Raw genomic sequence first — 13636 nt, forward strand, 5'->3', positions numbered from 1 at the left:
TTGGCTTGCTCTAGAGAGGCCAGAACTTCAATTAACAGACAGCACTTGTAAGATTAGGCCATGGAGGTGGGAGGACAGCTAAGGTTGGGGAGCCTTCTCTGGTGCCTCTAACAATTTTGTTTACTGCCCAGTCAGGTAGCTCCCAGGATGTGGTTTTTGCACACTGGTTCAGATGTGCTATGCAAGCAAGGTGTGACTGGTCATGGAATCTTCCACAGAAACAGAAGAGAGGAAAAGTTCTTGCCCGCCCGCCTACCCGTGTGTGTGTGTGTGAGAGAGAGAGAGAGAGAGTGTGTGTTTGTGTGTGTGTGTGTGTGAGAGAGAGAGAGAGAGAGAGAGAGAGACTGCTCTGACAAATGTCACAAGACTGGCCTGGGTCATACTTTCCTGGCAGGCACCCAGCACCACATAGACATGTGTAAACAAACATTGGGCACTAAAAAACAAACACAAAGCTTGTCAAGCCACTTAACGGGCCTTTGATTGGATTCTACAGCCAGGCTCTTCTTATATCCTTCGGTTAATCTTGCACTTCTCCAGGTCGGGTCCCAGGTGTCCTGTCCAGACCCACATTCCTGATTTCTGTCTCCTTCCAGCTGCATCTTTGCAAGAACCGCCACTGCACTGCTGGGAGAGCTGCTTTGCCCTGCTTGCCTAAGTGGGGAGATGGCACTTCTGCCCACCAGGAACTTGGCAGCGTGCCACTAGGAGAGCTGTGTCAAATATCACACAGAGGAGTCTGTCAATGGCAGCTTCCTCTCCCCCAACGTTCAAGCTGATCCTCCTGGGAGACTTTGGGGTGGGGAAGACCACCCTCTTCCACCGCGTCAGGACAGGGCACTTCCTGCAGGGGGCACATACCATTGACCAGCACATGGGCGTGTGTGAGAAAGCTCTGCCCCTGAAACACTCTCGCAGCGGCCTCCAGGTGCAGGTAGGAGTTGTCCAGAAAGCCCTAGGGAAAGCCCCAGCCTGTGTTGTTGGAGCCTCCCCCTGAAACACTGCGCCTCTGGAGGGCAAAGAGAATGCCAGACCAGATGAGAGAACGTGTGTTGCGGCCCAGTTCCCTGGCTCATCAGGGGCATTGCACTCTGCAGACCCACTGCCTGACACCCACCTGCCCCTAGTGGTGACACTTCAGCACATCAGTGAGTGGGGGTTGGGGCATGGGGTGGGCCACTTCTGCTGTGCAGAGTGCCACCCTTTAGGACACTGGGTAGAGCTGCTGCCTTATCCCCCAGCAGGGAAAGAACATTTTATACAGAAAAGCTTCCTCTGGGTACTGATGCTGCTCAGTGTGGTTCTCTGTGGTTTTTAATTACTCTCGATGCTAGTCAGTGTCTCTGTTCTTGCTTTTTAAGTTTGTACTGTACTGTCCTTAGTATTTCCTGTTTTTGAGAGCTATTAATCGTGACTTGGAGGCTTTTAAAGTTGAAAAGTGAGTGACAAGTGCATTTATATAAAAGAATGACAATATAATACTGTCCCAGCAAATGTCTGATTCTCATCTCCTTGGTCACATGCAAAGACCCAAGTCCTTTGCCAAGACATCAGCACAAGGCAAAACTGGGGCCTTAGTGCAACCGCATGGCAAGCAGTGCTGAAAGCTGGGGCAATTCCAGCCCAATATGTCAATTCACATATCTATGAATGGGGTGCAAATGGATTGTCCCAATCATGGGACCCTCCAAAGGCTGGAAAGTCAACTACTGGCCCAAGTACCCTCCTCAGCTATGCCACTGAAAACAGGAAATGGAGTGTGAAGAGTCTTCACCAAGGGCCTGGGCAGGCAAGCACAGACTTCTGATGCATTGCCTCCCAAATGCCTTTCCTAGTTCCACTATGTCTTTTTTGAGATGCAGCGACCAGAACTGGACACAATACTCCAGGTGTGGCCTTACCATTGATTTGTACAATGGCATTATAATATTAGCCGTTTTGTTCTCAATACCTTTCCTAATGATCCCAAGCATAGAATTGGCCTAGTCTGTATAATTTTGTATGTCTCAATCATGTCCCCCCTCAGGTGTCTCTTTTCTAGGCTGAAGAGGCCCAAACGCCATAGCCTTTCCTCATAAGGAAGGTGCCCCAGCCCCGTAATCATCTTAGTCGCTCTCTTTTGCACCTTTTCCATTTCCACTATGTCTTTTTTGAGATGCGGCGACCAGAACTGGACACAATACTCCAGGTGTGGCCTTACCATAGATTTGTACAATGGCATTATAATACTAGCTGTTTTGTTCTCAATACCTTTTCTAATGATCCCAAGCATAGAATTGGCCTTCTTCACTGCCACCGCACATTGGGTTGACACTTTCATTGAGCTGTCCACCACCTCCCCAAGATCCCTCTCCTGATCTGTCACAGACAGAACCCATTAACCTAGATGTAAGGTTTGGATTTTTTGCTCCGCCTTGTGTCACACGTAGTCTTAGCCTTTTCTCCACTCTTTTGCTGTGCTTCATAATGCCCCCCTCTGGCTTCAATCATTTTCTAGAGCAGAATCCCAGCTGTAAAACAGCCTGGGCAATTTCATGTGGTGGTGGATTCTCCTGCCGCCACCCCCAGCTTGCAACTCTACTCATGCTGCTTTATTCTCCCTATGCAGATCTCTCTGTGGGACACGGCTGGTGAGGAGCGTTTCCTCTCGCTGAACAACTGCTACTTTCGGGATGCGGATGCTGTGCTCCTGATGTATAGTGTCTCTGGCCCTGTCTCCTTCGACAGCCTCTCACACTGGCTCTACGTGGCCAGGCAGTACTGTGCTGATGGTAGGCAAGTGGGGAGGAGGAATGTAGGAAAGGAAAAAGGAGGGTGGCGGGTTTCTTCTGTCTCTGTGCCTTTAGTAGCCACCCACTTCACAGAAATGGAGGGCAGGACTTGCTGCACCTCCTTCCTTCATGCCAGCAAATTGTGCTTCTCCTGCACAATGTCTGTCTGCAAGCAGATGTTAAAAACGCAGGGCCAGTAAAAAGGGGGACAACTTTATGGTGGAGAATTGTAAATGTACTGAGTTTGGATAACATGTGAGATTGTGTGCCCCCCCCCCAGATGATTAGAGCATGGGCTGCCAAATCCCAGCCCATGGGCCAGATCCAAAATGCAAGAATGATGATTCCGAGCATGGCAGTGGTGAAGTCTTACCATTCCATGAGGCAGCCAGCAGTTTTCATGCCCAGTCTTCACACTGCCATGTGCTGGTCAGCTGCTTCCCCCGGAAATAACCCCAGAAGGCCCTGCACCCAGAATCATTATTCTGACCCACCTTGGGCCATGGTTTGGAGACTGTTGGGCTACAGCAAAGATGTGGATAAGTGAGGGGGCAGAAAAGGACGTGATGGGCTGGGGACATAAATAGGGGCTGTGAGGGAGAGTCAGCAAGGGCATAGACACACTGCCCCATGTGTAATGGAACCAACCTTTCAGAGATTTCACCTGATTGCTTGGAAATTTATCTCCCTGACCACAATTGATTCCACACCAGTTCCTTCTCTCTGGAACTGCCATCCTTTGTTCACTTAATTTTAAAAGGGAATTCAGATAATATGGTTACCAAATTGCTGCACTGCAGCCTCTTCTATGTTGCTTTCTATGTTGCTTTCTACGTTGCGAGTCAAGTTAGGGTCAGTGACATCCATGACTCAAGTTGACTCGTCAAAAGAGCCACTTAAGTCGGCTCCTAATTTAAGACTCGTTAAGTCAAGTTGAGTCAACCCAAGCCAAGTGCCTCTCCCTGCCTTTAAGAGCTTCCCCATTGCCAGAGTTTGCCTGTTATTGCTTCCTGTTCAGAGGGGGGTTAGTGATAAACTGCCCTGTAATCAGTGGGTTTCTGTTAGAACAGGGGTCTCCAAACCCCGGCCCAAGAGCCAGACATGGCCAGGGGCAAGCCTCTATCCGGCCCGCGACCAACCTCTTGTCCCCTGAAAGCCTCTGGCCCACTCAGCTGAACATGACCAGAATTGTGCTCTGATTGTGTCTGGAGGGTGTCCTGTGGGCCAGAGAGATTGAATGAATGAGCCCATTCATTCATTTATTCACTCATCTAAGTTCCATCTCTAATTTTTTTATTTAAATGTTATATTTAAATTTTTTTCCAGCCCTCAAAACCATGCCAGATATCTGATGTGGCCCTCTGGCCAAGAAGTTTGGAGACCCCTGTGTTAGAACATTATTTTATTATTAGAGGAGGGGAAAGAAAAAGAAGCCCTTCTTCTGAAAGGAACAGCACCCCCAGTCTTTCTTACCACCTCCCATATTTTCTCCTATCTCCTCCAGCTGATGTCTTCCTCCTTGGCAACAAGAGTGACCTGGAAAACTGTGTGCCTGAGGAGAAGGCCGAGAGGTTTGCTGAGGAGCACAGTGCATCTGGGAGATACAAAGTTTCTGCTAAGACAGGTAGAGTCAGGCAGCCTAGACTGCCCCCTCCCACCAAGACAGGCCAAGATGAAAGAGGGCCATGCAGGCAAGTTTGGAACAAGGCAGCAGTGAGGCAAGGGGTGCTTCTGGGTGGGCGGGCCAGGGAAGCTTTGCTCTACAACAGGGGTGTCCAAAGTTTTTGGCAGGAGGGCCACATCATCTCTCTGACACTGTGTTCTGGGCCGGAGGGGGGAAGAATTAATTCACATTTAAAATTTGAATAAATTTGCATAAGTTTACATAAGTGAATATATTAAAGATGAACATATGAAAGAATGAAGGTCTTGCAATTGCTCAAGGCCTATAAAAGGCCTTGCACAAAGCAAGGCTGGCCTTTCCTTTGCTGCCACTACTGCATCACAGACGTGATGCAAACAACAAGCAGTGGAGAGAGCCCTCATCCCACAGCTCACGTGAGAGGTCAAACAGTCGCCCTCACGCTGAGAACAGTTGTGTCGGGCCAGTGTGGGCTCCAAAAAATCTCTGGAGGGCCAGAGTCTCATTGGAGACTGGGGGCTCTCTGAGGGCCACATTGAGAGGCCTCGAGGGCCACAAGTGGCCCCAGGGCCAGGGTTTGGGCACCCCTGCTCTACAAATTAGATTTCTGAAAGACAAATAGCTGTATTTTGCATGAAATTTTTATCTCCGAAACATTCTTCCTCACTTGCAAGTTCTACTGATTTTTGGTGGAGGTAACTTTCAAGTCAGCCTGCCTAGGAATGGAGCCTTCTTTGCAATTCCAGTTTATGAAGAAGTTATAATTTCCAAGCATTAGCAGCAGGTGTGTTATTTTTGCCTGATGAAACATGGTGGAAACCCTCTTTCATTGCACTGCAGAAAGCTGCGCTGTTGTGGTGGTGACTGGCTGTTGGCAACCTTCAGTCTGGAAAGACTCTGGTATCGCGCTCTGAATAGTGGTTCTGGAACAGCGTCTAGTGTGGCATCTAGTGTGGCCATGGTGGTGGTGAAGTGCCTTATTATTTACATAGCTTCATCATCGTACATGGCATTTTATGTTAAGAAGACAGGTCCCAGCCTCAGGGGGTTGAAGTTTACAACCTGACATGAGGGAGAGAAGAGAGGAGCAGACGGAGATAGAGGGAGAGGAAGGCAGCAAAGCACATCTGTTTCTGTCTCTCACATGTGCTTAAGCATAGATACGGCAGATAATGGGGATGAATGACCTCAACAGCATCGCATAGAGGTGAGGGGACTAGGATGAGCCAATGGAAGACCAGGAAGGAGGGGGCTGCAGTAGCCCAGGTGAGAGTACCAGGACATGAACAAGAAAGAGGCTTTGTCAAGGGCCATGGAGAGAAGGCTGGATTCTGGCATGTGAGCTGTCTTTTCTCCTCTTCCTCCTGTTGCCTACAGCAGTTGCAGAAAGTCATCACCTCAAAATTCAACATATCATCCCTGAATAAACTTCCAATAAGCCAATCTAAAATCCACAAATCTGTTTGTTTTCTTTAAATCCATCAAACTTCTTTCTCTCTGTCCCCTGAATGCCTCTATTTCTCTGCCTGAAATCCCCCCATCTCCTGCAGGCCAGACTGAGGCTAGATAGGTACTTACTGCAGCCTGCAGCAGAAGCATCCTGTTTGCTTGTTTTGCAAACAACCATAAAGGTGAGCAGCAGGTGGTGGCAGTAAGAGTGTAGGAAGGAAGGGTGCACTACAGAAAGAATGGGAGGAGGGCACAGAGGCTTGGAAAAGAACCAGTCCCAGGTCCAAAAGCCTCCTTCCCCACCCAACTGATGCAGGGGAGCCCTACAAGACCTTAAAAGCAAAGCTGTAACAAGAATGAAAGCCTCCAGACCACCACCAAGGACCTGGTGGATGAGGACTCCAAAAAACCAGGGCTCTGAGGATGGGAACTGTGATTTCCCTGAAGGGGTCCAGCAATTGGGAGGTGCAGGGGAGAGGAAAGGGGTGCAACATTATTTATGGTGGGGCACTTGCCCCTCATCCCACCTTCTGATGCCACCTTAGAACAAGACCTCAGGAACAACAAAATTAGTCATCTAACCGATCCATCAAATATAGGAGGGGGGAACCATACAAGAGTCTCTCTCTCTCTCTCTCTCTCTCTCTCACACACACACACACACACACACACACACAGCCCCCCAGCCTAGTCAACTGCCTGTGCGACCCACTCAGGAGTAAGAGTTCTGGAAGGAGGAGGTATGTTGACTGAGTGGCCTCATGGGTGCTGCCAGTCTCACTATGGGGTGGAGGCAAACACTGCGGCCATGTTTCCTGGCCCAAGTCTTCTCCAGGACTGCAAGACATGAGACAGATTGCAGGCACAGGGCAAGGACTCACCTTGCAACCAAGCCTCAGAGAACTAGCCAAGCGAGGTCAAAGGAGCAATCAACCTAATTTGACAGGCGAGGGAAGGGAGAGGCTTGCAAACAGTGACCCACACTGCTGAAGGAATGTGTGTGTCTCAGGATGGAAGTAATGACTGGCTGCAGAGCAGGTTCCATTTTGGCTGACAAGCACCCAAAGGGGAGGATCACGCTTTGTGCCCTTCCTAATAACAGGGTTTCTGGCATGGGTGGGGCAAAGGCTCTGCAAATCTAACTGTGGCATCTGTGGCTACTCAAGAGCCACAGATCATGGCACACGCTCTCTGCATGCTGAATCCAATTTGCTTGTTGATGACACAGTCACACTTTAGAAATAAAAACCCTGCCTATCAATACAGACAGAATTCCTACAGCAGCTGTCAGGTACAGGACACACAGTGAAAATATCTGATAGCAGAGGCTAAGGCTAAACTAAGGCTAGACTAGAAAGAAGGCTCAGATAAATAGCAACCTAAATCAAGGGTGACAGAAGTATCAGCGACAAGAGATTACAAAAAGTGTAAAAGGTTTTGTCAGTCTTGAAGAAAGGGAAAGGATCTCAGACAGCCCAATCTGTAGAGTGTGTCTCACAGCCAAGGGGGCCTGACTGTCCCCAGTCACCACCCACTAACTTCCACGGATGGGGGCACCAGAGCACATCACTTACCTCCATGAGCTTGGGGTTCCGTAAGCTTGGGGTGACATAATCACTTCTCCCCTGACCTTCCAGGATATCTCATTGCTTAAAATGTTAAAAGCCCACCCCCAGACCACCTCTGTTAAGCGATCTTAGGCCCTTTCCAAGCAAAAGGCAAAAACGCTTGTTGACCAGAGCATGAGGCGGCTGGGCCAGGAGAGCGCCAAAGACTGTCAGAGGCTTGGGTGGTGTGGTGTCACTCTCTCCTGAGGGTGATAACAGGGCTGATATAGGGCTTGACATGCATAAAAAGCACTTTGAATTGTGTTCAAAGTCAGAGCAGAAGCCAGTGATTCTGCTGAAGAACAGGCAAAGCTAAGTTCCCATCCACTGGTCCCAGACAATCACCAAGCAGCCATGGAGTATGGACCAAATGAAGAGCAGCACACACTAAACCTGATTTAAAGTTGATCTTTTGCTCTTCCTACTCTTGATCTTCTGACTTGGCTTTGTATTTTGCTTTGTTTCTCCTTTCAAAGTAATCAGGTAACAAGTACTAATGAAAAGCTGAGCTTGCCAGACCAAAGCAAAGCCCTTGGGCACCGCCAAACTCAGTTCCCCTGTGAGCTTTGCAGCTTTTTCCAGACATCTTTTCTAAACTTGAGCTACTAGGAAGTTCATACTGAAGGTCTTATAAGCTTTCAAGTTGTTCAGGTTCAGCAACCTGTCTTAAACCAACTCCTAATTAGCTCCTTTCATAGCAAGCTTAAATGGAAATATTGTACTAATCAGCTTTGAAGCATGGCAATATTTACATGCTTTGTGCTAAGGTTCAGATTGATCTGAACATGACAACAGCAGGTAACAGTCAGGTCAGGCACAAAGGAAAGTCAACAGAGATAGGGGAGCAGAGGAGGGTCTATAGTCATGGTCAGGCAGACAGTTAAGATGTCCAGGAAGGCAGTTTATGAAGACAAATTGCTCCGACAAAGGAACCAAGCTTGAACTAAGAATTCTATAGGGCTCGCCAGGCCCCAGTTGGTTTCCCAGATCACTGGCCTGGCCAGGCTGCCCTCTGATCATCACCTGGTGACACAGCAGCACCACAAAGATGAGGACAAGAATGCTCCCTGCTTGGGAGCTGCTCTGTGGTAGAAGGGAGGGAGGTGCCTGGGCCTGGCTGCTGGAAACTCCAGTCTGAGTTTCTCTCTTATTTTTTGCATTTGGCAGCATTACACAGACAAAGGCAATACAGCTCTCTCTCATGACGAACTGCTTTGGTTCTCATTATCAGATGAGTTCAGAAACAGTGAGGCAAGGGATTCAGAATGCAGGGACAATACTAAATTTCCCACCTCAGAGACCAGTAGCCCTATCTAGGGCGCACCATTAGAACATCCGAACAGCCCTGCTGGATCAGGCCATAGGCCCATCTAGTCCAGCTTCCTGCATCTCACAGCGGCCCACCAAATGCCCCAGGGAGCCCACCAGATAACAAGAGACCTGCAAGGCCTCCTGGGAATTGTAGTTAAGAACATAAGAACAGCCCCACTGGATCAGGCCAAAGGCCCATCTAGTCCAGCTTCCTGTATCTCACAGCGGCCCACCAAATGCCCCAGGGAGCACACCAGATAACAAGAGACCTGCAAGGCCTCCTGGGAATTGTAGTTAAGAACATAAGAACAGCCCCACTGGATCAGGCCAAAGGCCCATCTAGTCCAGCTTCCTGTATCTCACAGCGGCCCACCAAATGCCCCAGGGAGCACACCAGATAACAAGAGACCTGCAAGGCATTCTGGGAATTGTAGATAAGAACATAAGAACAGCCCCACTGGATCAGGCCATAGGCCCATCTAGTCCAGCTTCCTGCATCTCACAGCGGCCCACCAAATGCCCCAGGGAGCCCACCAGATAACAAGAGACCTGCAAGGCCTCCTGGGAATTGTAGTTAAGAACATAAGAACAGCCCCACTGGATCAGGCCATAGGCCCATCTAGTCCAGCTTCCTGTATCTCACAGCAGCCCACCAAATGCCCCAGGGAGCACACCAGATAACAAGAGACCTGCAAGGCCTCCTGGGAATTGTAGTTAAGAACATAAGAACAGCCCCACTGGATCAGGCCAAAGGCCCATCTAGTCCAGCTTCCTGTATCTCACAGCGGCCCACCAAATGCCCCAGGGAGCACACCAGATAACAAGAGACCTGCAAGGCCTCCTGGGAATTGTAGTTAAGAACATAAGAACAGCCCCACTGGATCAGGCCAAAGGCCCATCTAGTCCAGCTTCCTGTATCTCACAGTGGCCCACCAAATGCCCCAGGGGGCACACCAGATAACAAGAGACCTGCAAGGCTTCCTGGGAATTGTAGTTAAGAACAGCCTCACTGGATCAGGCCATAGGCCCATCTAATCCAGCTTCCTGTATCTCACAGCGGCCCACCAAATGCCCCAGGGAGCACACCACATAACAAGAGACCTCATCCTGGTGCCCTCCCTTGCATCTGACATAGCCCATTTCTAAGAGCCCATTACCAAGAAATCTTGTATGTCTACAGATCCACTTACACGTCTGGGAGCTCTTTCTCTTTGTGCGGTATGCAGGACCTGGTTAGAGATGTAAACGTTACTGAGCCATTGGGGAACAGTGATCATGCTGCGATCCGTTTTGACATGCACATTGGGGGAAGAATACCAGGCAAATCTCTAACAAAAACCCTTGACTTCCGACGGGCGGACTTCCCCCAAATGAGGAGGCTGGTTAGAAGGAGGTTGAAAGGGAGGGTAAAAAGAGTCCAATCTCTCCAGAGTGCATGGAGGCTGCTTAAAACAACTGTAATAGAGGCCCAGCAGAGGTGTATACCGCAAAGAAAGAAGGGTTCCACTAAATCCAGGAGGGTGCCCGCATGGCTAACCAGCCAAGTTAGAGAGGCTGTGAAGGGCAAGGAAGCTTCCTTCCGTAAATGGAAGTCTTGCCCTAATGAGGAGAATAAAAAGGAACATAAACTGTGGCAAAAGAAATGTAAGAAGGTGATACTGGAGGCCAAGCGAGACTATGAGGAATGCATGGCCGGCAACATTAAGGGGAATAATAAAAGCTTCTTCAAATATGTTAGAAGCAGGAAACCCGCCAGAGAAGCGGTTGGCCCTCTGGATGGTGAGGGAGGGAAAGGGGAGATAAAAGGAGACTTAGAGATGGCAGAGAAATTAAATGAGTTCTTTGCATCTGTCTTCACGGCAGAAGACCTCGGGCAGATACCGCTGCCCGAACGGCCCCTCCTGACCGAGGAGTTAAGTCAGATAGAGGTTAAAAGAGAAGATGTTTCAGACCTCATTGATAAATTAAAGATCAATAAGTCACCGGGCCCTGATGGCATCCACACAAGAGTTATTAAGGAATTGAAGAATGAAGTTGCAGATCTCTTGACTAAGGTATGCAACTTGTCCCTCAAAACGGCCACGGTGCCAGAAGATTGGAGGATAGCAAATGTCACACCTATTTTTAAAAAGGGAAAGAGGGGGGACCCGGGAAACTATAGGCCGGTCAGCCTAACATCCATACCGGGTAAGATGGTGGAATGCCTCATCAAAGATAGGATCTCAAAACACATAGACGAACAGGCCTTGCTGAGGGAGAGTCAGCATGGCTTCTGTAAGGGTAAGTCTTGCCTCACCAACCTTATAGAATTCTTTGAAAAGGTCAACAGGCATGTGGATGCGGGAGAACCCGTGGGCATTATATATCTGGACTTTCAGAAAGCGTTTGACACGGTCCCTCACCAAAGACTACTGAAAAAACTCCACAGTCAGGGAATTAGAGGACAGGTCCTCTCGTGGATTGAGAACTGGTTGGAGGCCAGGAAGCAGAGAGTGGGTGTCAATGGGCAATTTTCACAATGGAGAGAGGTGAAAAGCGGTGTGCCCCAAGGATCTGTCCTGGGACCGGTGCTTTTCAACCTCCTCATAAATGACCTGGAGACAGGGTTGAGCAGTGAAGTGGCTAAGTTTGCAGATGACAACAAACTTTTCCGAGTGGTGAAGACCAGAAGTGATTGTGAGGAGCTCCAGAAGGATCTCTCCAGACTGGCAGAATGGGCAGCAAAATGGCAGATGCGCTTCAATGTCAGTAAGTGTAAAGTCATGCACATTGGGGCAAAAAATCAAAACTTTAGATATAGGCTGATGGGTTCTGAGCTGTCTGTGACAGATCAGGAGAGAGATCTTGGGGTGGTGGTGGACAGGTCGATGAAAGTGTCGACCCAATGTGCGGCAGCAGTGAAGAAGGCCAATTCTATGCTTGGGATCATTAGGAAGGGTATTGAGAACAAAATGGCTAGTATTATAATGCCGTTGTACAAATCGATGGTAAGGCCACACCTGGAGTATTGTGTCCAGTTCTGGTCGCCGCATCTCAAAAAAGACATAGTGGAAATGGAAAAGGTGCAAAAGAGAGCGACTAAGATGATTACGGGCCTGGGGCACCTTCCTTATGAGGAAAGGCTACGGCGTTTGGGCCTCTTCAGCCTAGAAAAGAGACGCCTGAGGGGGGACATGATTGAGACATACAAAATTATGCAGGGGATAGACAGAGTGGATAGGGAGATGCTCTTTACACTCTCACATAATACCAGAACCAGGGGACATCCACTCAAATTGAGTGTTGGGCGGGTTAGGACAGACAAAAGAAAATATTTCTTTACTCAGCGTGTGGTTGGTCTGTGGAACTCCTTGCCACAGGATGTGGTGATGGCGTCTAGCCTAGACGCCTTTAAAAGGGGACTGGACAAGTTTCTGGAGGAAAAATCCATTATGGGGTACAAGCCATGATGTGTATGCGCAACCTCCTGATTTTAGAAATGGGTTATGTCAGAATGCCAGATGCAGGGGAGGGCACCAGGATGAGGTCTCTTGTTATCTGGTGTGCTCCCTGGGGCATTTGGTTGGCCGCTGTGAGATACAGGAAGCTGGACTAGATGGGCCTACGGCCTGATCTAGTGGGGCTGTTCTTATGTTCTCGCTCTTGCCTGACCAAGGCTCTCCCTCCTCTTCCCTTCCAGGTGAGAATGTGAACTGGTGCCTGCAGGAGGTGGCAGACAAACTCTTTCTCAAAAAAGAATATCAGCGCAGCGGCATTCATGCACTACAAGAAGCTGGCTACCTCAGCCATTGTAGTTGCTGAGGAGGGGATGGGATGGGACCAGGCAAACCACCCTGACAAACCATCCACCTTTTGGAAGAAAATAACCTCATGTGACCATTTTGCAGAATGCCTCAAGAGCCCTATAAACCATGCTATGGAGAAGCAGTCGCCTTGTTTGGTGCATGTGCTCCATATCAGATTTGGCCTTTTATGAGTTGCCTGCAGAGACCAGAGCAGGCAAAGAGGATAGCAAGAGGCCTTTCTAGCTCAAACATGCCTGATCTCATCTGATCTCAGAAGCTAAGCAGGGTCAGGCCTGATTAGTACTTGAATGGGAGACCATCTGGGAATACCAGGTGCTGTAGGCTTATACCATAGTCTTTCGAGACTGAAGGTTGCCAAACAGTTGGGGCAAGGGCCTTGAGCTGGAAGAAACATGGCCTGGTCCGCTCTCATTTTTTGCCTTCAGTGAGATGCACACGGATATGGGCTGCAAGCAGCTGGCCCTCAGCAAGGCCTATTGCCCCCATGCATACCCAACTGCAGGCAATCATGGATTCTGCAGTACAGCTATGGTGCCCTTGGCACTCCTCGCCCTTTTCCCACAGGCCCCAGCAAGGCAGTCGAGGGCAAAGCCATCTTGTGCACTCGCCTATAGCACCTGCTCACTGCTTTGGCTGCCAGTACTGGCATTGGGCAAGATACTGAGCGCAGACTGGCAGCCCACATGGCCTCTCCCAGGAGAGCCAAGACCTGCGGAGCTGGTATGGGAGGCTGCTGGCCAGGCAGTTCCCCACATTGAGCTCAGTTGATGGATGGATAGAGTGGATAAAGGGATGTTCTTTTCCCTCTCATACAACACCAGAACCAGAACCATTCACTCAAATTGAGTGTCAGGAGCATCAGAACAAAGGAAATATGTCTTTACCCAGCATGCAATTTGTCTGTGGAACTCCTTGCCACATGACATGGTGATGGCTTCTGGACTAGATGCATTCAAAAGGGGATTGGACAGTTTTTTGGGGAGAAAAAGTCCATCACAAGTGACAAGCAATAGTGGGTAAATGAAACCTCCTGGTTTGAGAAACAGGCTA

At 49.2% G+C, this 13636-nt stretch overlaps 1 protein-coding gene and 1 pseudogene across 1 annotated transcript; both read left to right on the forward strand.

Moving 5' to 3' along the window:
- Window positions 1-537: 537 nt before the first annotated feature.
- On the forward strand, window positions 538-12653 carry LOC136649637 (ras-related protein Rab-26-like). The gene is made up of 4 exons (XM_066626415.1): window positions 538-934; window positions 2609-2771; window positions 4276-4395; window positions 12460-12653. Exons 1-4 carry the CDS (start codon window positions 746-748, stop codon window positions 12579-12581), a joined length of 594 nt encoding a protein of 197 aa, XP_066482512.1. The 5' UTR covers window positions 538-745; the 3' UTR covers window positions 12582-12653.
- Window positions 12654-12791: 138 nt separating this feature from the next.
- On the forward strand, window positions 12792-12910 carry LOC136650844 (5S ribosomal RNA; annotated as a pseudogene).
- The last annotated feature ends 726 nt before the right edge of the window (window positions 12911-13636 follow it).

Source organism: Tiliqua scincoides, chromosome 4 (assembly GCF_035046505.1).
Source record: "Tiliqua scincoides isolate rTilSci1 chromosome 4, rTilSci1.hap2, whole genome shotgun sequence".
Classification (NCBI taxonomy): domain Eukaryota; kingdom Metazoa; phylum Chordata; class Lepidosauria; order Squamata; family Scincidae; genus Tiliqua; species Tiliqua scincoides.

What these genes read in the sequence shown, in the direction of transcription:
- LOC136649637 (XM_066626415.1), top strand. Translation starts at nt 746, where the DNA reads ATGGCAGCTTCCTCTCCCCCAACGTTCAAGCTGATCCTCCTGGGAGAC. An exon ending in GCAGCGGCCTCCAGGTGCAG is followed by an intron (nt 935 to 2,608) that starts GTAGGAGTTGTC and finishes CTCCCTATGCAG; the next exon opens with ATCTCTCTGTGGGACACGGC. An exon ending in CAGGCAGTACTGTGCTGATG is followed by an intron (nt 2,772 to 4,275) that starts GTAGGCAAGTGG and finishes TATCTCCTCCAG; the next exon opens with CTGATGTCTTCCTCCTTGGC.